This window comes from Ranitomeya variabilis, chromosome 2, assembly GCF_051348905.1.
Source record: "Ranitomeya variabilis isolate aRanVar5 chromosome 2, aRanVar5.hap1, whole genome shotgun sequence".
Lineage (NCBI taxonomy): Eukaryota > Metazoa > Chordata > Amphibia > Anura > Dendrobatidae > Ranitomeya > Ranitomeya variabilis.
In genome coordinates, this window is record NC_135233.1 from 412626845 (window position 1) to 412648347 (window position 21503).

The window sequence follows — 21503 nt, forward strand, 5'->3', positions numbered from 1 at the left end:
TAGATAAAGAAATGTATTTATGGGAATAATATATTTTTTTTTATTATTATTTATTTAGGAATTTTTTTTTTATTTTTTTTTACACATGTGGAAAAATTTTTTTTTTACTTTTTTACTTTGTCCCAGGGGGGGACATCACAGATCATTGATCTGGCAGTGTGCACAGCACTCTGCCAGATCGACGATCTGCTGTGCAGGGCTGCAGGCTTTCCAAGTGTCTGCTCTGAGCAGACACTCGGTAAGCCACCTCCCTCCCTGCAGGACCCGGATGCCGCGGCCATCTTGGATCCGGGACCTGCGGCGAGGAGGGAGGTAGGAGACCCTCAGAGCAACGCGATCACATCGCGTTGCTCCGGGGGTCTCAGGGAAGCCCGCAGGGAGCCCCCTCCCTGCGCGATGCTTCCCTATACCGCCGGTACACTGCGATCATGTTTGATCGCGGTGTGCCGGGGGTTAATGTGCCGGGGGCGGTCCGTGACCGCTCCTGGCACATAGTGCCGGATGTCAGCTGCGATATGCAGCTGACACCCGGCCGCGATCGGCCGCGCTCCCCCCGTGAGCGCCGCTGATCGATGATGACGTACTATCCCGTCGGCGGTCATACGGGCCCACCCCACCTCGACGGGATAGTACGTCAAATGTCGGGAAGGGGTTAAGGAACCAGGGGCAGTCAATACATAATAATCTGAAGGTCTTTCCCGGAACTCTAGTTTTAATCCCGACCTAACTATACCCAGGATCCAATTACTGAAAGTTATTTTGACCCACTGAGCATAAAAATGTCTTAATCTGCCCCCTACTGGAAGGTCCGATTTATCGGTAATTTCGCCTACGTCTTGAAGAAGATGATGAGGTGTTGAAGTCTGAACTTCTCTTCTTCGGCTCCGCCGGCTCCCAATTTCGGGTTGAGTAAGGTCTCCGGTATGGGAAACGTCTCTTGAAGGTATTCCTAAAGGTAGGATTGAACACTTTAGGAAAATCTTTCTTCCTATCATCAGCCTTAGCTAGGATGTCATCCAGCACTGGCCCAAACAAGTACTCACCCCTACACGGAAGAGAACATAGTTTAGCTCTAGCCTGCGCGTCCCCCTTCCAGGTCTTAAGCCATAAGGCTCGCCGGGCAGCATTTGAGAGTCCTGCTGATCTGGCTGCAAGTTTTAGGGAGTCCACCGAGGCATCCGCCAAATATGCCACACCTTCCCGAATCTGGGATAGTGAATCTAGTAATTTGTCACGAGGCACTTTAGTTTTTAGCTGCTCTTCCAGCTGGGCTACCCAGACCATAACCGATCTGGCAGTGCAAGTGCCGGCAATTGCCGGTTTGAAAGCCCCTGACGATGCTTCCCAAACTTTCTTAAGGAACATATCCGCTTTTCTATCCGCAGGATCTTTTAGAAGGCCTACATCCTCTAGCGGTAAGGTGGTTGATTTAGACGTGGAAGCCACAGCCGCATCCACTTTAGGAATTTTAACCCATTCCGCCAGGACTTTATCATCAAAAGGGTACCTTCTCTTTGCTGATGATGGCAGGAAACCCTTATCCTGCTTATCCCATTCTCGCTTAACAAGTTCTTTGACCGTATCCACTACCGGAAACGATTTACGGCTCCTTTGGCACAACCCAGCAAACATTATATCTTGGGTTGACCTTGGCTCCTTGTTCTCCACAACCCCCATGGTGGTGCGAACTGCTTTAACTAGTGTGTCCATTCCATCCACTGAAAAACAAGGTCTCCCCTCTTCATCCGAAGAGGATGGTGATGAGGAACGCGAACGTTCACCCTCTTGCACAGACGGACTCGATCCTGGTGATACTTCCCTGGATCTCTCATGCCGACTGCTTTTAAGGGAACTACTAATTTCCTCTCTTATGACTGCCCTGAGGTCTGATGCACGAAGGGGAGCCTCTTCTTCCAAGGTCTGACAAATACAAGTTTGGCAGAGCCTTTTCTGATAACTAGCAGGCAAGGGAACCGTACATAAAGCACATTGCTTGTGCTTGGATTTAGCCGATTTCTTGGCCTAAAACAAAGCACAAGGACAGACAGGCCATATCAGCTACTTGGTTCTTTTGAAAAACACTCACCAAGGCTGAACTGGATAGTACCGGTCTCTGAGGAGGAGAATCCATACGTGACGTTGAGGCACCTGCCTGCTCCTGCCCCCGTACCACGCTGCTGCTGCTTCTGGAGCGGCTGCTGTCACTCTTCTTGCGCTGGTCAGGCACCTCCACCTGAAGGTGCTCTGGATCCGCAAACGAAGACATCTCTGCCGCACCTTATCCTGCAGTTACCGCTGCTTAATACCGGCAGCCGCGCCTCCTCCCCCAGCATACCCCGGAAGTCCTACCTTCCACTTCCGGGTCATCTGTATGAAGAAACTTGAGCCGGCGCCGCGCTCTTACAGACAGCGTTGCGGCGTCACGCGACCCAGGGTGGCCTGCCTGACCCCTGGGAACGCGTACCATACGGTCAGACGAGGAGGGGTCTGAAAAAGAACACCCCCGACGCTGCTTCCAGAGTCCCCGATTCTGCCGTTCTCAAGGATACCGCGCAGAGGCCTGGTGGACCTGGGTAAGAGAACATCCTGCAGGCTCCCGCCGTCCGGACAGGAACCCAAACTGGAGTGGTGAGGGGGACCGCCCCTTTAAATCCTGTAGGTTCCTGTCCAGATGGTGGGCGGATCCCCTCTCTCGTAAGGGTGCTGTCGTGGCGATAGGAAAAACAACGCTTTCTTCTCATACCGCCAAACAAAAAGTGGAATAACACGCAATCAAAAAGACGGATATAAATAACCATGGTACCGCTGAAAACGTCATCTTGTCCCGCAAAAAAAAAGCCGCCATACAGCATCATCAGCAGAAAAATAAAAAAGTTATAGCTCTCAGAATAAAGCGATGCAAAAACAATTATTTTTTTATATAAAATAGTTTTTATTGTGTAAAAGTGCCAAAACATAAAAAAATTACATAAATGAGGTATCGCTGTAATCGTACTGACCCGAAGAATAAAACTGCGGAACGGTATAAACGCCCCCCCCTAAAAGAATTTCAGGAATTGCTGGTTTTTGTTCATTCCGCCTCCCAAAAATCGGAAAAAAAAGCGATCAAAAAATGTCATGTACCCGAAAATGGTACCAATAAAAACGTCAACTCGTCCCGCAAAAAACAAGATCTCACATGACTCTGTGGACCAAAATATGGAAAAATTATAGCTCTCAAAATGTGGTGATGCAAAAACTATTTTTTGCAATAAAAAGCGTCTTTTAGTGTGTGATGGCTGCCAACCATAAAAATCCGCCCAAAAAACGCTATAAAAGTAAATCAAATCCCCCTTCATCACCCCCTTAGTTAGGGAAAAATAATAAAATTTAAAAAAAATATATTTATTTCCATTTTCCCGTTAGGCTACTTTCACACTAGCGTCGGTACTGGGCTGTCGCGCTGCGTCGGCCCGACATACCGACGCATACTGTGCAAGCGCCGCACAACGGGGGCAGAGGATGCTGTTTTTCCACGCATCCGCTGCCCCATTGTGAGGTGCGGGGAGGTAGGGGCGGAGTTCCAGCCGCGCGGTCGGAAATGGTGGACCGTCGGCACAAAAAAAAGTTACATGTAACGTTTTTTGCTGCCGGCGGTCCGCCACAACACGACGCAACCGTCGCACGACGCTTGCGACGTGTGTCAATATGTCGCTAATGTTAGTCTATGGGGAAAAACGCATCCTGCAGATGACTTTGCAGGATGCGTTTTTTCGCCAAAACGACGCATTGCGACGTATGCAAAAAAACGCTAGTGTGAAAGTAGCGCTAGGGTTAGGACTAGGGTTAGGGCTGGGGTTAGGGCTAGGGTTAGGGCTGGGGTTAGGGCTGGGGTTAGGGCTGGGGTTAGGGTTTCAGTTAGAATTGGGGAGTTTTCACTGTTTAGGCACATCAGGGGCTCTCCAAACGCGACATGGCGTCCGATCTTAATTCCAGCCAATTCTGCTTTGAAAAACTAAAACAGTGCTCCTTCCCTTCCGAGTTCTCCTGTGCGCCCAAACAGTGGTTCCCCCCAACATATGGGGTATCAGCGTTCTCAGGACAAGTTGGACAACAACTTTTGGGGTCCAATTTCTCATGTTACCTCTGGGAAAATAAAAACGTGGGGGCTAAAATATAATTTTCGTGGAAAAAAAAATATTTTTTATTTTCACGGCTCTGCGTGATAAACTGTAGTGAAACACTTGTTGGTTCAAAGTTCTCACAACACATCTAGATAAGTTCCGTGGGGGGGTCTAGTTTCCAATATGGGGTCACTTGTGAGGGGTTTCTACTGTTTAGGTACATTAGGGGCTCTGCAAATGCAACATGACACCTGCAGACCAATCCATCTAAGTCTGCATTTCAAACGGCGCTCCTTCCCTTCCGAGCTCTGCCGTGCGCCCAAACAGTGGTTCCCCCCAATGTATGGGGTATCAGCGTACTCAGGACAAATTGGACAATAACTTTTGTGGTCCAATTTCTCCTGTTACCCTTAGGAAAAAAAAAATTGCGGGCTAAAACATCATTTTGTGGAAAGAAAAAATGATTTTTTAATTTTCACAGCGCTACATTCTAAACTTTAGTGAAACAATTGGGGGTTAAAAGTGCTCACCACACATCTAGATAAGTTCCTTAGGGGGTCTTCTTTCCAAAATGGTGTCACTTGTGGGGGTTTTCACTGTTTAGGCACGTCAGGGGCTCTCCAAACACGACATGGGTTCTGATCTCAATTCCAGCCAATTTTGCATTGAAAAGTCAAATGGCGCTCCTTCCCTTCCGAGCTCTGCCATGCGCCCAAACAGTGGTTTATCCCCATATATGAAGTATCAGCGTACTCAGGACAAATTGCACAACAACTTTTGGGGTCCAATTTATCCTGTTACCCTTGGGAAAATAAAAAAATTGGGGCAAAAAGATCATTTTTTGTGAAAATTAATATTATTTTTTTTTTTACGGCTCTACATTATAAACTTCTGTGAAGCACTTGGAGGTTCAAAGTGCTCACCACACATCTAGATTAGTTCCTTAGAGGGTCTACTTTCCAAAATGGTGTCACTTGTGGGGGTTTCCACTGTTTAGGCACGTCAGGGGCTCTCCAAACACGACATGGGTTCCGATCTCAATTCCAGCCAATTTTGCATTGAAAAGTCAAATGGCGCTCCTTCCCTTCCGAGCTCTGCCATGTGCCCAATCAATGGTTTACCCCAACATGTGGGGTATCGGCGTACTCAGGACAAATTGTACAACGACTTTTTTGGTCCAATTTCTCCTGTTACCCTTGGTAAAATAAAACAAATTGGATCGGAAGTAAAAATTTAGTGAAAAAAAAGTTAAATGTTCAATTTTTTTTAAACATTCCAAAAATTCCTGTGAAGCACCTGAAGGGTTAATAAACTTTTTGAATGTGGTTTTGAGTACCTTGAGGGGTGCAGTTTTTAGAATGGTGTCACTTTTTGGCATTTTCTGTCATATAGACCCCTCAAAGTCACTTCAAGTGTGAGGTGGTCCGTAAAAAAAATGGTTTTGCAAATTTTGTTGCAAAAATGAGAAATCGCTGGTCAACTTTTAACCCTTATAACTCCCTAACAAAAAAAAATTATGTTTCCAAAATTGTGCTGATGTAAAGCAGACATGTGGGAAATGTTGTTTATTAACTATATTATGAGATATACCTCTCTAATTTAAGGGCATAAAAACTAAAAGTTTGAAAATTGCTAAATTTTCATAATTTGACAAATTTTTGTTTTTTTCACAAATAAATGCAAGACATATCGAAGAAGTTTTACCACTATCATGAAGTACAATATGTCACGAGAAAACAATCTCAGAATCAGCAGGATCCGTTGAAGCGTTTTAGAGTTATGACCTCATAAAGTGACAGTGGTCAGAATTGTAAAAATTGGCCCTGTCACTTAGGTGAAAACAGGCTTTGGGGTGAAGGGGTTAAGAGTTGATTTGTGAACTCTCCGGCCTCACGAAGCGTCTGTGAGCACCAGATGTTTTACAGAGGCTGTGCTGGTCCGGCTCCTTACAACACAGAGCCCTGACAACAACTGTTCAAAGCCAGAAGATGCAGAGAACCTCTCAACTAAGGAAAGACATACTCTACAACTATGAAGATTTCTGCAAGGGCAAGTATTAAAACCAGTCACTATGATGAAGCTGGCAATCATGAGGATCACCACTGGAAAGCAAGGTCAACATTTACCTCTGAATATCAACTTCTAGAGGACATGGAGAAGCAGCTTTATGGTCAAATTGCTGCAAAGAAATCACCACTAAGGACCTCCAACCAGTAGGTGAGAGCGGGACACAAAATGAGTGGACAGTTTCTACACATGGTGGCAGACCTCTAGTCAGACACACACGTGGCAGAGACCGGTCAGTCAGCCAGACCGATGCGAAGAACATCTGATCTGCGACGGCACAGTTCCAATCTTGTTTTTGCATATGGTCCTGGGCCAAATCTTCACCCTATATGAATGTACCTGCGCGTCATCCTGCAGCCAGGACCGGATTTATACATAAATCTAATATCAGGTTCCGGTTAAATAAAATACCAGCAAATGTTTGCTCCAAGATGCAAGTCTGTAAACTCCACAGTCTGACACATGAGATGGAGACTGACCTTTACCAGGGGAACGAATGTGAAATCCTACACCCCAGACAGCAGGACCTACAGCACAGTCATGTGGAAAAGATGGCGATGGCAAGAGAAACCGCATCTGATGAAGGCACTACGACAACACCTGCTGTGGGGGCAGACACTCACCCATCGGACCCTCCATTCCTAGGCCCGACAGCATATATAACGCTCCAGGTGCCATTTTCATACAAACAAGACTTAACTAATGAAGACTCTAGTACAAATCAAGACCCCAGGATGGATGAAGACCCCAGTGAGGGATCTGATTTTGTGTAAATGCTACGTAGTGCCCACATGACGGCTCCTTGTGCAGAGTCAGCACCGCAGTGTTGTGACCATTGCACACCAGTGTCCAGGTCATAACGCGGGGCCATTAGTCTCATTTATTGCTGTTTATCTGCCACCGTACAATACACATAGGAAAGAATACAACACATCGTACCTGCTCCAGCTCGTAGGCTTTGGCTTTGTCTTCATCCCGATCTGCATTCTTCCGGTAAGCGAGACTCAGCCCCCACACAGCGAGGATGGTGTAGACATTGTCCCGCACCCAGGCGTCTCTGTGCTCACAACTCGCAGGTAACAGACCAGTCACTGGATTCTGAAAGATCAGGAAAGAAGATGTATCAGCAAGTGAGAATGGTCGGCTCCACAAGTACAAGCAGAAGAATGGGGCTTATCAATGGTCGGCTCAAAAGTACAAGCAGGAGAATGGTCAGATCCACAAGTACAAGTAGGAGAATGGGGCTTGTCAGGAATACCACTGTGCTGCCACCAATATGTCACGGATCCCACCGGATTCCCACCAATCTGTCACGGTTCACAGGGAAGATACCTTTATCATCCCCACCACTCACACCAACTTGTCACAAACCAGGGTTGTTTGGTTGCCCCAGTTCCTTCTGAACGGGATTTATCTATATCCCACTTCCGGTTTGGAACTTGCAGCTCTCTGGCGCCCTCCTTACCCTCAGGTCAGTCAGGGTACTGCACCTAGGGTAATTAATCGCCAGAAGGGCTGCCTATGTACTGGCTATTGGGCACGCTGCAGTGTGGGCGATGTAACTACTCCCACTCAGGAAGGAACAATAATTATCAAAGCCGCCGGTCACTGCAAAGACGCCCGAGTGCACAGGACAAAGTATGCTGCCACCAGCTCCGATGTTCCAAGGATTAACGGGTCCAGAGCCAACTCAAATCAGTAGCGTAATTCACTTCAGAGGACGCGACAGTACGTTTACAGCATAAAGTGACAAGCTAGTAATTTTATATTTCACTCCAAAAAAAGGTAGGCAGTGTTTACAACGTGTAAAAAGAAATAATAAAGGAAACAATATCATATGTACAATACAGATTACAAATAAAATGTGATTAAAATTAAAAAGAACACTTACAGGTCGTTATGTCATTGTATCATCTTGACTGGCCGTGTGCTTGGGGGGGGGGGGGGGCGGGGGAGGGTGAGCATATATCCAGATGCATAGCACCCCTCTGTACAGCAGCAGGACCCCAGACAGAAGACACTGCAAAAGTCCTTTCTCACTAAATTATTCCTAGCCCAAAACCCAGGCACTCCCCCTGTGATGACATCACTTAGAGGCAAGAAAAACCTTTTTAAAGTGGGCACCATAGAGTAATATCCAATAGATAACATGGGTTCACTACCAAGCATGTAGGACGTATACAAGAAGTTTTAAAGAGAAAGGTACATGCAAATAAGGTAGGAACACCACAAGTATATAGGCAAAAAATGTACAAAAGTTTATTTCCACACAAGAATATTACACACAATTTTTTTTAAAAACATCTACATACAATCCACTTGGTGGAGTACATATCCACTCCAATCTATCATGGTACAATATTTTTTAAAGGTATATAAATGTACATATGGAATACCTGGCTTATAAACATATGGTGCACCATAAATAAATTGTATCACAATATTGCTGCATAAATCACATGAATAGTATGTAGGTTCTAATATGTGGACCCATTAGGTGGCGATCCTGTGACCAATATACACTGCACGCTCTATTATGGTACACTCCAGTACGTAGTAAAAGGCAATAGGTCTATATAGGGCTCCTACTTTAGGTGCTGTTAGTCCAAAAGATGGAAGTACATACTGGAGATTAAATGCCAAACCTCTTTAAATAGCATCTACAAACATGCTCATATACAAATAGGTGCCCTGTGTCTCCCTCTTATCTGTATCAAAGTATAGTTTGCCTGATAGAATGAGGAAAAAAGGCACGTGCTATATACTTAGCCCTGTCAGTCCACTAAGGTCGCCCCCTCGTCCCATGTGCAGCGGTGCAGCCAGGATAGAATGGAGTGTGGAGTATGGAGACCCACGCGTTCCGACACACCAGGTGTCTTTCTCAAGGTGAGTATATCCAATGTGCAGAAATACATTCTTTTTATAGTATCTAAATTACTTTACCATTGAAGCAGCTGCGGGAAGCAGATTACGGCTGTAGCGCCAGCGTGTGTGGCTGTTGACCCGGAAGCTGTAATAGCAAGGTCATAACATACAGAGCGCCTGCGCGTGTGTTTTTTTGCATGATCCTCTGCTTAGTTTCATATGCGCCTGCGCGTTTAGGGAGAATCACTTAGAGGCTGACACCTCCCCTTTTACTAAGAATAGGAAAAGTATTTTTATGCATATCTTGCTGTATGAACCTAGTATAAAAAAGACACGATCAGAATGTGCCTCACATCATGGAGATTCTTTTCTTTTAAGTGTACACAAGGAGTAATTACCTGAACCTCTTACGAAGAAATCCACGCTTTGCACTCGTTGTGTTTAGCTTCTAGCTGTTTCAGGAGGTTATAGATCTATCGAGGGACATACGGAATATATCATCCTTATATCTCTAGCCCAGATCGGTGCCAGTATATATCACTTTAATAGAACAAAGAATCTCAAGGTTGCTGCACCAGTTTCAACTAGTACCATGTAGGAGGGGCAATGAGTAGTTTTAAAGGGAGACTGGACTGTGAGCAGCATAGAACCAAAAAAATTCTTCAAGAAGGGGTTTAGGATTTACACACACAAGCAGCAGGCAGAGTGAGAAGAGAGGGAGTCGGAAAGGCCCACAACGTGTCTGTTCTCTGCTCTTGGATGTAGCAAAGCTCAGTGTGCGCGATAATACACAATCAAATAACTCAAGTTCCTGACGGCTCATCAATGGTCAGCTCAAAAAGTACAAACAGGAGAATGGGGGATCATCAGTGGTCGGCTCGACAAGTACAAGCAGGAAAATGGGGCTCATCAATGGTCAGCTCCACAAGTACAAGCAGGGGTATAGGGCTCATCAACGGTCGACTCCACAAGTACAAGCAGGAGAATGGGGATCATCAATGGTCGGCTCCACAAGTAGAAGCAGGAGAATAGGGCTCATCAATGGTCGGCTACACAAATACAAGAAAGGGTATGGGGATTCATCAATGGTCAGTTCCATGTGTACAAGAAAGGGTATGGGGCTCATCAATGGTCGGCTCCACAAGTACAAGCAGGGGTATGTACGGCTGAGCACTCAGATCATGGCTCTCAGCAGTGCACCGTTCTGTGCAGTCAAGTGGGAGGAGGGGACGTTGTCAGGAGCAGAGATGAGCAAATTTGATTGGGTCAGGGCTTATTCACCAAGCTAAAGCGCTTACCAAATAAGCTGCAACAGAAACCCAGATACACGGAGAGCGCTGGCTCCTCAGCTGTATGTGTAGCGGCTGTGTGACAGTCACAACAAACAGGCTCTCCATACATGTATTGTGCCTGTCACACAGCCGCGACACATACAGCTGTGGGGGATAATAGCTGATAAGCCTCTCCATACATGTATTGTGCCTGTCACACAGCCGCGACACATACAGCTGTGGAGCAGATCAGCTGATCAGCCTCTCCATACATGTATTGTGCCTGTCACACAGCCGCGACACATACAGCTGTGGAGGAAGAAAGCTGATCAGCCTCTATATACATGTATTGTGCCTGTCACACAGCCGCGACACATACAGCTGTGGAGGAAGAAAGCTGATCAGCCTCTATATACATGTATTGTGCCTGTCACACAGCCGCGACACATACAGCTGCGGAGCAGAACAGCTGATCAGCCTCTATATACATGTATTGTGCCTGTCACACAGCCGCGACACATACAGCTGTGGAGGAAGAAAGCTGATCAGCCTCTATATACATGTATTGTGCCTGTCACACAGCCGCGACACATACAGCTGCGGAGCAGAACAGCTGATCAGCCTCTCCATACATGTATTGTGCCTGTCACACAGCCGCGACACATACAGCTGTGGAGGAAGAAAGCTGATCAGCCTCTATATACATGTATTGTGCCTGTCACACAGCCGCGACACATACAGCTGCGGAGCAGAACAGCTGATCAGCCTCTCCATACATGTACTGTGCCTGTCACACAGCCGCGACACATACAGCTGTGGAGCAGAACAGCTGATCAGCCTCTCCATACATGTATTGTGCCTGTCACACAGCCGCGACACATACAGCTGTGGGGGATAATAGCTGATAAGCCTCTCCATACATGTATTGTGCCTGTCACACAGCCTCGACACATACAGCTGTGGGGGATAATAGCTGATAAGCCTCTCCATACATGTATTGTGCCTGTCACACAGCCGCGACACATACAGCTGTGGAGGAAGAAAGCTGATCAGCCTCTATATACATGTATTGTGCCTGTCACACAGCCGCGACACATACAGCTGTGGAGGAAGAAAGCTGATCAGCCTCTATATACATGTATTGTGCCTGTCACACAGCCGCGACACATACAGCTGCGGAGCAGAACAGCTGATCAGCCTCTATATACATGTATTGTGCCTGTCACACAGCCGCGACACATACAGCTGTGGAGGAAGAAAGCTGATCAGCCTCTATATACATGTATTGTGCCTGTCACACAGCCGCGACACATACAGCTGTGGAGCAGAACAGCTGATCAGCCTCTATATACATGTATTGTGCCTGTCACACAGCCGCGACACATACAGCTGTGGAGCAGAACAGCTGATCAGCCTCTATATACATGTATTGTGCCTGTCACACAGCCACGACACATACAGCTGTGGAGGAGAACAGCTGATCAGCCTCTATATACATGTATTGTGCCTGTCACACAGCCGCGACACATACAGCTGTGGAGGAAGAAAGCTGATCAGCCTCTATATACATGTATTGTGTGTCACACAGCCGCGACACATACAGCTGCGGAGCAGAACAGCTGATCAGCCTCTATATACATGTATTGTGCCTGTCACACAGCCGCGACACATACAGCTGTGGAGGAAGAAAGCTGATCAGCCTCTATATACATGTATTGTGCCTGTCACACAGCCGCGACACATACAGCTGCGGAGCAGAACAGCTGATCAGCCTCTCCATACATGTATTGTGCCTGTCACACAGCCGCGACACATACAGCTGTGGAGGAAGAAAGCTGATCAGCCTCTATATACATGTATTGTGCCTGTCACACAGCCGCGACACATACAGCTGCGGAGGAGAACAGCTGATCAGCCTCTATATACATGTATTGTGCCTGTCACACAGCCGCGACACATACAGCTGCGGAGCAGAACAGCTGATCAGCCTCTCCATACATGTACTGTGCCTGTCACACAGCCGCGACACATACAGCTGTGGAGCAGAACAGCTGATCAGCCTCTTTATACATGTATTGTGCCTGTCACACAGCCGCGACACATACAGCTGTGGAGCAGAACAGCTGATCAGCCTCTCCATACATGTATTGTGTGTCACACAGCCGCGACACATACAGCTGTGGAGCAGAACAGCTGATCAGCCTCTCCATACATGTATTGTGCCTGTCACACAGCCGCGACACATACAGCTGTGGAGGAAGAAAGCTGATCAGCCTCTATATACATGTATTGTGCTTGTCACACAGCCGCGACACATACAGCTGTGGAGCAGAACAGCTGATCAGCCTCTATATACATGTATTGTGCTTGTCACACAGCCGCGACACATACAGCTGTGGAGCAGAACAGCTGATCAGCCTCTTCCTTCAGCTCCGCCTATGTCTGCATGCATCCTGCGTACCTATCTTTAACATTGGGTATGCAGGCCATGCGGATGTGTGCAGATGCCTCCACATGCGTCGTTTTGACTCTACGCCGACCAGAACAAAATGCAGCAAGTTGCGTTCGACACAGTTCGGCGCAGCTTCAAAACGACGCATGCGGAGGCATCCGCATATATCTGCATGGCCTGCGTACCCAATGTTAAAGATAGGTACGCAGGACGCATGCAGACATAGGGGGAGCTGAAGGATGGGGTGCTGCAGTGGGTGGGGCTTAACGGAGGAACTACGCAGCCCTCCGCAGCTCTGCCCAACGCCAGTGTGAAACCAGCCTTAGGTTAACTGTTATAACCATGGAGACCTTAACTACTGTGATGCCCAGAACATAGGGTAAGCGACGTAGGCAATCAGAAGAACTATACCGCATTTATAATTGGAGGTATTTGCTAACATTATTACACCTACCACATATTGTCATAGGATCTTAAAGCTGGGTATACTCCTTCAAGAGGAATAAGAAGTAAACGTTTAAGAGCCTGTAGGCAAGTGGACAGTCCTGCAGTCGGGGCCCCAAAAGTAGGCACCGTCCTGCAAAACTCCACAAGGAAACAACATTTGGTGTCTGCGGACACGGTCAGTAAAGGCTGCGGGTTGTACGCTGCGTACTAGCACAGCGTCCAGATGTTACAGGACAGTGTACGGGATGAGGTGGGGGGTAACAGAGACCCCTGGAGGAGAGAGCCACAGAGCCCCCCAGGAAAGGGGAGAGACAGAGAGAACCCCCCGGGGAAGGGGAGAGAGACAGAGAGACCCCGGGGGAAGGAGAGACAGATGGAGACCCCCCCCCCCCTCGCCCCGGGGAAGGGGAGAGAGACACAGAGCCCCCCCCCAGGAAAGGGAAGAGAGACAGAGACACCCACCCGGGGAAGGGGAGAAAGCCACAGAGCCCCCCAGGAAAGGGGAGAGACAGAGACCCCCCCGGGGAGGGGAGCCGCACACACATATACACACACACAAACGGGACGGGCGCACACACATACACACACAAACGGGACCGGCACACACACACACAGGACGGGCACACACACACACACGGGACGGGCACACACACACACACACACAAACGGGACGGGCGCACACACACACACACAAACGGGACGAGCACACACGCACACACACACACACACACACACGGAACCGGGGCACACATACATACACACACACGGAACCGGGGCACACACATATACACACACACAAACGGGACGGGCGCACACACATACACACACAAACGGGACCGGCACACACACACACAGGACGGGCACACACACACACACACACACAAACGGGACGGGCGCACACACACACACACAAACGGGACGAGCACACACGCACACACACACACACACACACACACGGAACCGGGGCACACATACATACACACACACGGAACCGGGGCGCACACACACACACACACACACACACACACACACACACACGGGACGGGCACACACACACACACAAACGGGACGGGCACACACACACACACACACACACACACACACACAAACGGAACCGGGGCACACATACATACACACACACACACGGAACCGAGGCACACACATACACACACGCGGGACAAGCACACACATATACACACACGGAACCGGGACACGCACACACATATATATATATACACACACACACACACACACACACACACACACACACACACACGGGACCCCCTCCCCGCTCACCTGGTGACACAGGATGGTCTGCTGCACCAGCCGGGCGTACCGGTCCAAGCGCACCCCGGAGTTACTGCGGCTCCTCATGGCTGTGCCGGCGCCACGTACGGAGTACAGAGACTAGTGAGCGGCGGCCGGGAGCTGCTGAGGGCTGTGCACACTACGTGCGGCTCTGCGGAGCGGGACTCACTCTCCTAGTCCTCAGCACCAACACCAGAAAGTTTCCTCCTCGAGTGTGACAGAGCCCAGCCCCGCGACCACAGGGACTGCTCCGCCCACGGGCGGGTGAAGGCGGCCAGGAGTTCACGCCGGGACTGGGCACTTCCTCCCCGCAGCCTGCGTCCTGGACACGAGTCCTTCTCACTCACTGGCTGATGATCTGCAAACCCGCACCCAACCTAGGAGACAGCGCCCCCACTGGAGACCTGTGACGTATGTGTGACCGGTGCATTATACAGACGTGTATATATCACGGGGTGCGTTATACAGACGTATATGTGACGGGTGCGTTCAGACGTATATGTGACGGGGTGCGTTATACAGACGTATATGTGACGGGGTGCGTTATACAGACGTATATGTGACGGGGTGCGTTATACAGACGTATATGTGACGGGTGCGTTATACAGACGTATATGTGACGGGGTGCGTTATACAGACGTATATATGTGACGGGGTGCGTTATACAGACGTATATGTGACGGGTGCGTTATACAAACGTATATGTGACGGGTGCGCTATACAGACGTATATGTGACGGGGTGCGTTATACAGACGTATATATGTCACGGGGTGCGTTATACAGACGTATATGTGACAAGGTGCGTTATACAGACGTATATGTGACGGGGTGCGTTATACAGACGTATATGTGACTGGGTGCGTTATACAGACGTATATGTGACTGGGTGCGTTATACAGACGTATATGTGACCGGTGCGTTATACAGACGTATATGTGACTGGGTGCTTTATACAGACGTATATGTGACAAGGTGCGTTATACAGACGTATATGTGACGGGGTGCGTTATACAGACGTATATGTGACGGGTGCGTTATACAGACGTATATGTGACGGGTGCGCTATACAGACGTATATGTGACGGGGTGCGTTATACAGACGTATATATGTCACGGGGTGCGTTATACAGACGTATATATGTGACGGGGTGCGTTATACAGACGTATATGTGACGGGTGCGTTATACAGACGTATATGTGACGGGTGCGTTATACAGACGTATATGTGACGGGTGCGCTATACAGACGTATATGTGACGGGGTGCGTTATACAGACGTATATGTGACGGGGTGCATTATACAGACGTATATGTGACGGGTGCGCTATACAGACGTATATGTGACGGGGTGCGTTATACAGACGTATATGTGACGGGGTGCATTATACAGACGTATATGTGACGGGGTGCGTTATACAGACGTATATGTGACGGGTGCGTTATACAAACGTATATGTGACGGGTGCGCTATACAGACGTATATGTGACGGGGTGCGTTATACAGACGTATATATGTCACGGGGTGCGTTATACAGACGTATATGTGACAAGGTGCGTTATACAGACGTATATGTGACGGGGTGCGTTATACAGACGTATATGTGACTGGGTGCGTTATACAGACGTATATGTGACCGGTGCGTTATACAGACGTATATGTGACTGGGTGCGTTATACAGACGTATATGTGACAAGGTGCGTTATACAGACGTATATGTGACGGGGTGCGTTATACAGACGTATATGTGACGGGTGCGTTATACAGACGTATATGTGACGGGTGCGCTATACAGACGTATATGTGACGGGGTGCGTTATACAGACGTATATATGTCACGGGGTGCGTTATACAGACGTATATATGTGACGGGGTGCGTTATACAGACGTATATGTGACGGGTGCGTTATACAGACGTATATGTGACGGGTGCGCTATACAGACGTATATGTGACGGGGTGCGTTATACAGACGTATATGTGACGGGGTGCATTATACAGACGTATATGTGACGGGTGCGTTATACAGACGTATATGTGACGGGGTGCGTTATACAGACGTATATATGTCACGGGGTGCGTTATACAGACGTATATGTGACGGGTGCGTTATACAGACGTATATATGTCACGGGGTGCGTTATACAGACGTATATATGTGACGGGGTGCGTTATACAGACGTATATGTGACGGGTGCGTTATACAGACGTATATGTGACGGGTGCGCTATACAGACGTATATGTGACGGGGTGCGTTATACAGACGTATATGTGACGGGGTGCATTATACAGACGTATATGTGACGGGTGCGTTATACAGACGTATATGTGACGGGTGCGTTATACAGACGTATATGTGACGGGTGCGCTATACAGACGTATATGTGACGGGGTGCGTTATACAGACGTATATATGTCACGGGGTGCGTTATACAGACGTATATGTGACGGGTGCGTTATACAGACGTATATGTGACGGGTGCGTTATACAGACGTATATGTGACGGGTGCGTTATACAGACGTATATGTGACGGGTGCGTTATACAGACGTATATATGTCACGGAGTGCGTAAGATGTATATGTGACCGGTGCGTTATACAGACGTATATATATCACGGGGTGCGTTATACAGACGTATATGTGACGGGTGCGTTATACAGACGTATATGTGACGGGTGCGTTATACAGACGTATATGTGACGGGGTGCGTTATACAGACGTATATGTGACGGGTGCGTTATACAGACGTATATGTGACGGGGTGCGTTATACAGACGTATATGTGACGGGTGCGTTATACAGACGTATATGTGACGGGTGCGTTATACAGACGTATATGTGACGGGGTGCGTTATACAGACGTATATGTGACGGGTGCGTTATACAGACGTATATGTGACGGGGTGCGTTATACAGACGTATATATGTGACGGGGTGCGTTATACAGACGTATATGTGACGGGTGCGTTATACAAACGTATATGTGACGGGTGCGCTATACAGACGTATATGTGACGGGGTGCGTTATACAGACGTATATATGTCACGGGGTGCGTTATACAGACGTATATGTGACGGGGTGCGTTATACAGACGTATATGTGACGGGGTGCGTTATACAGACGTATATGTGACCGGTGCGTTATACAGACGTATATATGTCACGGGGTGCGTTATACAGACGTATATGTGACAAGGTGCGTTATACAGACGTATATATGACGGGGTGCGTTATACAGACATATATGTGACTAGGTGCGTTATACAGACGTATATGTGACCGGTGCGTTATACAGACGTATATGTGACTGGGTGCGTTATACAGACGTATATGTGACAAGGTGCGTTATACAGACGTATATGTGACGGGGTGCGTTATACAGACGTATATGTGACGGGTGCGTTATACAGACGTATATGTGACGGGTGCGCTATACAGACGTATATGTGACGGGGTGCGTTATACAGACGTATATGTGACGGGGTGCATTATACAGACGTATATGTGACGGGTGCGTTATACAGACGTATATGTGACGGGTGCGTTATACAGACGTATATGTGACGGGTGCGCTATACAGACGTATATGTGACGGGGTGCGTTATACAGACGTATATATGTCACGGGGTGCGTTATACAGACGTATATGTGACGGGTGCGTTATACAGACGTATATGTGACGGGTGCGTTATACAGACGTATATGTGACGGGTGCGTTATACAGACGTATATGTGACGGGTGCGTTATACAGACGTATATGTGACGGGTGCGTTATACAGACGTATATGTGACGGGGTGCGTTATACAGACGTATATATGTGACGGGGTGCGTTATACAGACGTATATGTGACGGGTGCGTTATACAAACGTATATGTGACGGGTGCGCTATACAGACGTATATGTGACGGGGTGCGTTATACAGACGTATATATGTCACGGGGTGCGTTATACAGACGTATATGTGACGGGGTGCGTTATACAGACGTATATGTGACGGGGTGCGTTATACAGACGTATATGTGACCGGTGCGTTATACAGACGTATATATGTCACGGGGTGCGTTATACAGACGTATATGTGACAAGGTGCGTTATACAGACGTATATGTGACGGGGTGCGTTATACAGACGTATATGTGACTGGGTGCGTTATACAGACGTATATGTGACCGGTGCGTTATACAGACGTATATGTGACTGGGTGCGTTATACAGACGTATATGTGACAAGGTGCGTTATACAGACGTATATGTGACGGGGTGCGTTATACAGACGTATATGTGACGGGTGCGTTATACAGACGTATATGTGACGGGTGCGCTATACAGACGTATATGTGACGGGGTGCGTTATACAGACGTATATGTGACGGGGTGCATTATACAGACGTATATGTGACGGGTGCGTTATACAGACGTATATGTGACGGGTGCGTTATACAGACGTATATGTGACGGGTGCGCTATACAGACGTATATGTGACGGGGTGCGTTATACAGACGTATATATGTCACGGGGTGCGTTATACAGACGTATATGTGACGGGTGCGTTATACAGACGTATATGTGACGGGTGCGTTATACAGACGTATATGTGACGGGTGCGTTATACAGACGTATATGTGACGGGTGCGTTATACAGACGTATATGTGACGGGTGCGTTATACAGACGTATATATGTCACGGAGTGCGTAAGATGTATATGTGACCGGTGCGTTATACAGACGTATATATATCACGGGGTGCGTTATACAGACGTATATGTGACGGGTGCGTTATACAGACATATACACTCACCGGCCACTTTATTAGGTACACCATGCTAGTAACGGGTTGGACCCCCTTTTGCCTTCAGAACTGCCTCAATTCTTCGTGGCATAGATTCAACAAGGTGCTGGAAGCATTCCTCAGAGATTTTGGTCCATATTGACATGATGGCATCACACAGTTGCCGCAGATTTGTCGGCTGCACATCCCAAAGATGCTCCATACAAGGCAGGATGGATCCATGCTTTCATTTTGTTTACGCCAAATTCTGACCCTACCATCCGAATGTCGCAGCAGAAATCGAGACTCATCAGACCAAGCAACGTTTTTCCAATCTTCTACTGTCCAATTTCGATGAGCTTGTACAAATTGTAGCCTCCGTTTCCTGTTCTTAGCTGAAAGGAGTGGTACCCGGTGTGGTCTTCTGCTGCTGTAGCCCATCTGCCTCAAAGTTCGACGCACTGTGCGTTCAGAGATGCTCTTAGGCCTACCTTGGTTGTAACGGGTGGCGATTTGAGTCACTGTTGCCTTTCTATCAGCTCGAACCAGTCTGCCCATTCTCCTCTGACCTCTGGCATCAACAAGGCATTTCCGCCCACAGAACTGCCGCTCACTGGATTTTTTTTCTTTTTCGGACCATTCTCTGTAAACCCTAGAGATGGTTGTGCGTGAAAATCCCAGTAGATCAGCAGTTTCTGAAATACTCAGACCAGCCCTTCTGGCACCAACAACCATGCCACGTTCAAAGGCACTCAAATCACCTTTCTTCCCCATACTGATGCTCGGTTTGAACTGCAGGAGATTGTCTTGACCATGTCTACATGCCTAAATGCACTGAGTTGCCGCCATGTGATTGGCTGATTAGAAATTAAGTGTTAACAAGAAGTTGGACAGGTGTACCTAATAAAGTGGCCGGTGAGTGTATATGTCACGGGGTGCGTTATACAGACGTATATGTGACGGGTGCGTTATACAGACGTATATGTGACGGGGTGCGTTATACAGACGTATATGTGACGGGGTGCGTTATACAGACGTATATGTGACGGGGTGCGTTATACACACGTATATGTGACCGGTGCGTTATACAGACGTATATATGTCACGGGGTGCGTTATACAGACGTATATGTGACCGGTGCGTTATACAGACGTATATATATCACGGGGTGCGTTATACAGACGTATATGTGACGGGTGCGTTATACAGACGTATATGTGACGGGGTGCGTTATACAGACGTATATATGTCACGGGGTGCGTTATACAGACGTATATGTGACAAGGTGCGTTATACAGACGTATATGTGACGGGGTGCGTTATACAGACGTATATGTGACGGGTGCGTTATACAGACGTATATGTGACGGGTGCGCTATACAGACGTATATGTGACGGGGTGCGTTATACAGACGTATATGTGACGGATGCGTTATACAGACGTATATGTGACGGGTGCGTTATACAGACGTATATGTGACGGGTGCGCTATACAGACGTATATGTGACGGGGTGCGTTATACAGACGTATATATGTCACGGGGTGCGTTATACAGACGTATATGTGACGGGTGCGTTATACAGACGTATATGTGACGGGTGCGTTATACAGACATATATGTGACGGGTGCGTTATACAGACGTATATGTGACGGGTGCGTTATACAGACGTATATATGTCACGGAGTGCGTAAGATGTATATGTGACCGGTGCGTTATACAGACGTATATATATCACGGGGTGCGTTATACAGACGTATATGTGACGGGTGCGTTATACAGACGTATATGTGACGGGGTGCGTTATACAGACGTATATGTGACGGGTGCGTTATACAGACGTATATGTGACGGGGTGCGTTATACAGACGTATATATGTGACGGGGTGCGTTATACAGACGTATATGTGACGGGTGCGTTATACAAACGTATATGTGACGGGTGCGCTATACAGACGTATATGTGACGGGGTGCGTTATACAGACGTATATATGTCACGGGGTGCGTTATACAGACGTATATGTGACGGGGTGCGTTATACAGACGTATATGTGACGGGGTGCGTTATACAGACGTATATGTGACCGGTGCGTTATACAGACGTATATATGTCACGGGGTGCGTTATACAGACGTATATGTGACAAGGTGCGTTATACAGACGTATATGTGACGGGGTGCGTTATACAGACGTATATGTGACTGGGTGCGTTATACAG

The 21503-nt window shown here is 47.8% G+C and overlaps 1 protein-coding gene across 2 annotated transcripts in view; it reads right to left on the minus strand.

Moving 5' to 3' along the window:
- The window catches only part of PHKA1 (phosphorylase kinase regulatory subunit alpha 1), a 491521-nt gene extending 476603 nt beyond the window's left edge, over window positions 1-14918 (minus strand). Inside the window, exons 1-2 of one of the 2 annotated variants that reach the window (XM_077286537.1) lie at window positions 14502-14918; window positions 7110-7268 (exon numbers count right to left, since the gene is read on the minus strand). In XM_077286537.1, coding sequence (XP_077142652.1) covers window positions 7110-7268; window positions 14502-14579 — 237 coding nt within the window. In that variant the 5' untranslated portion in view covers window positions 14580-14918. The remainder of the gene's footprint in view (window positions 1-7109; window positions 7269-14501) is intronic. The other variant, XM_077286538.1, reaches the window with a different exon arrangement.
- Between the last annotated feature and the right edge of the window lie 6585 nt (window positions 14919-21503).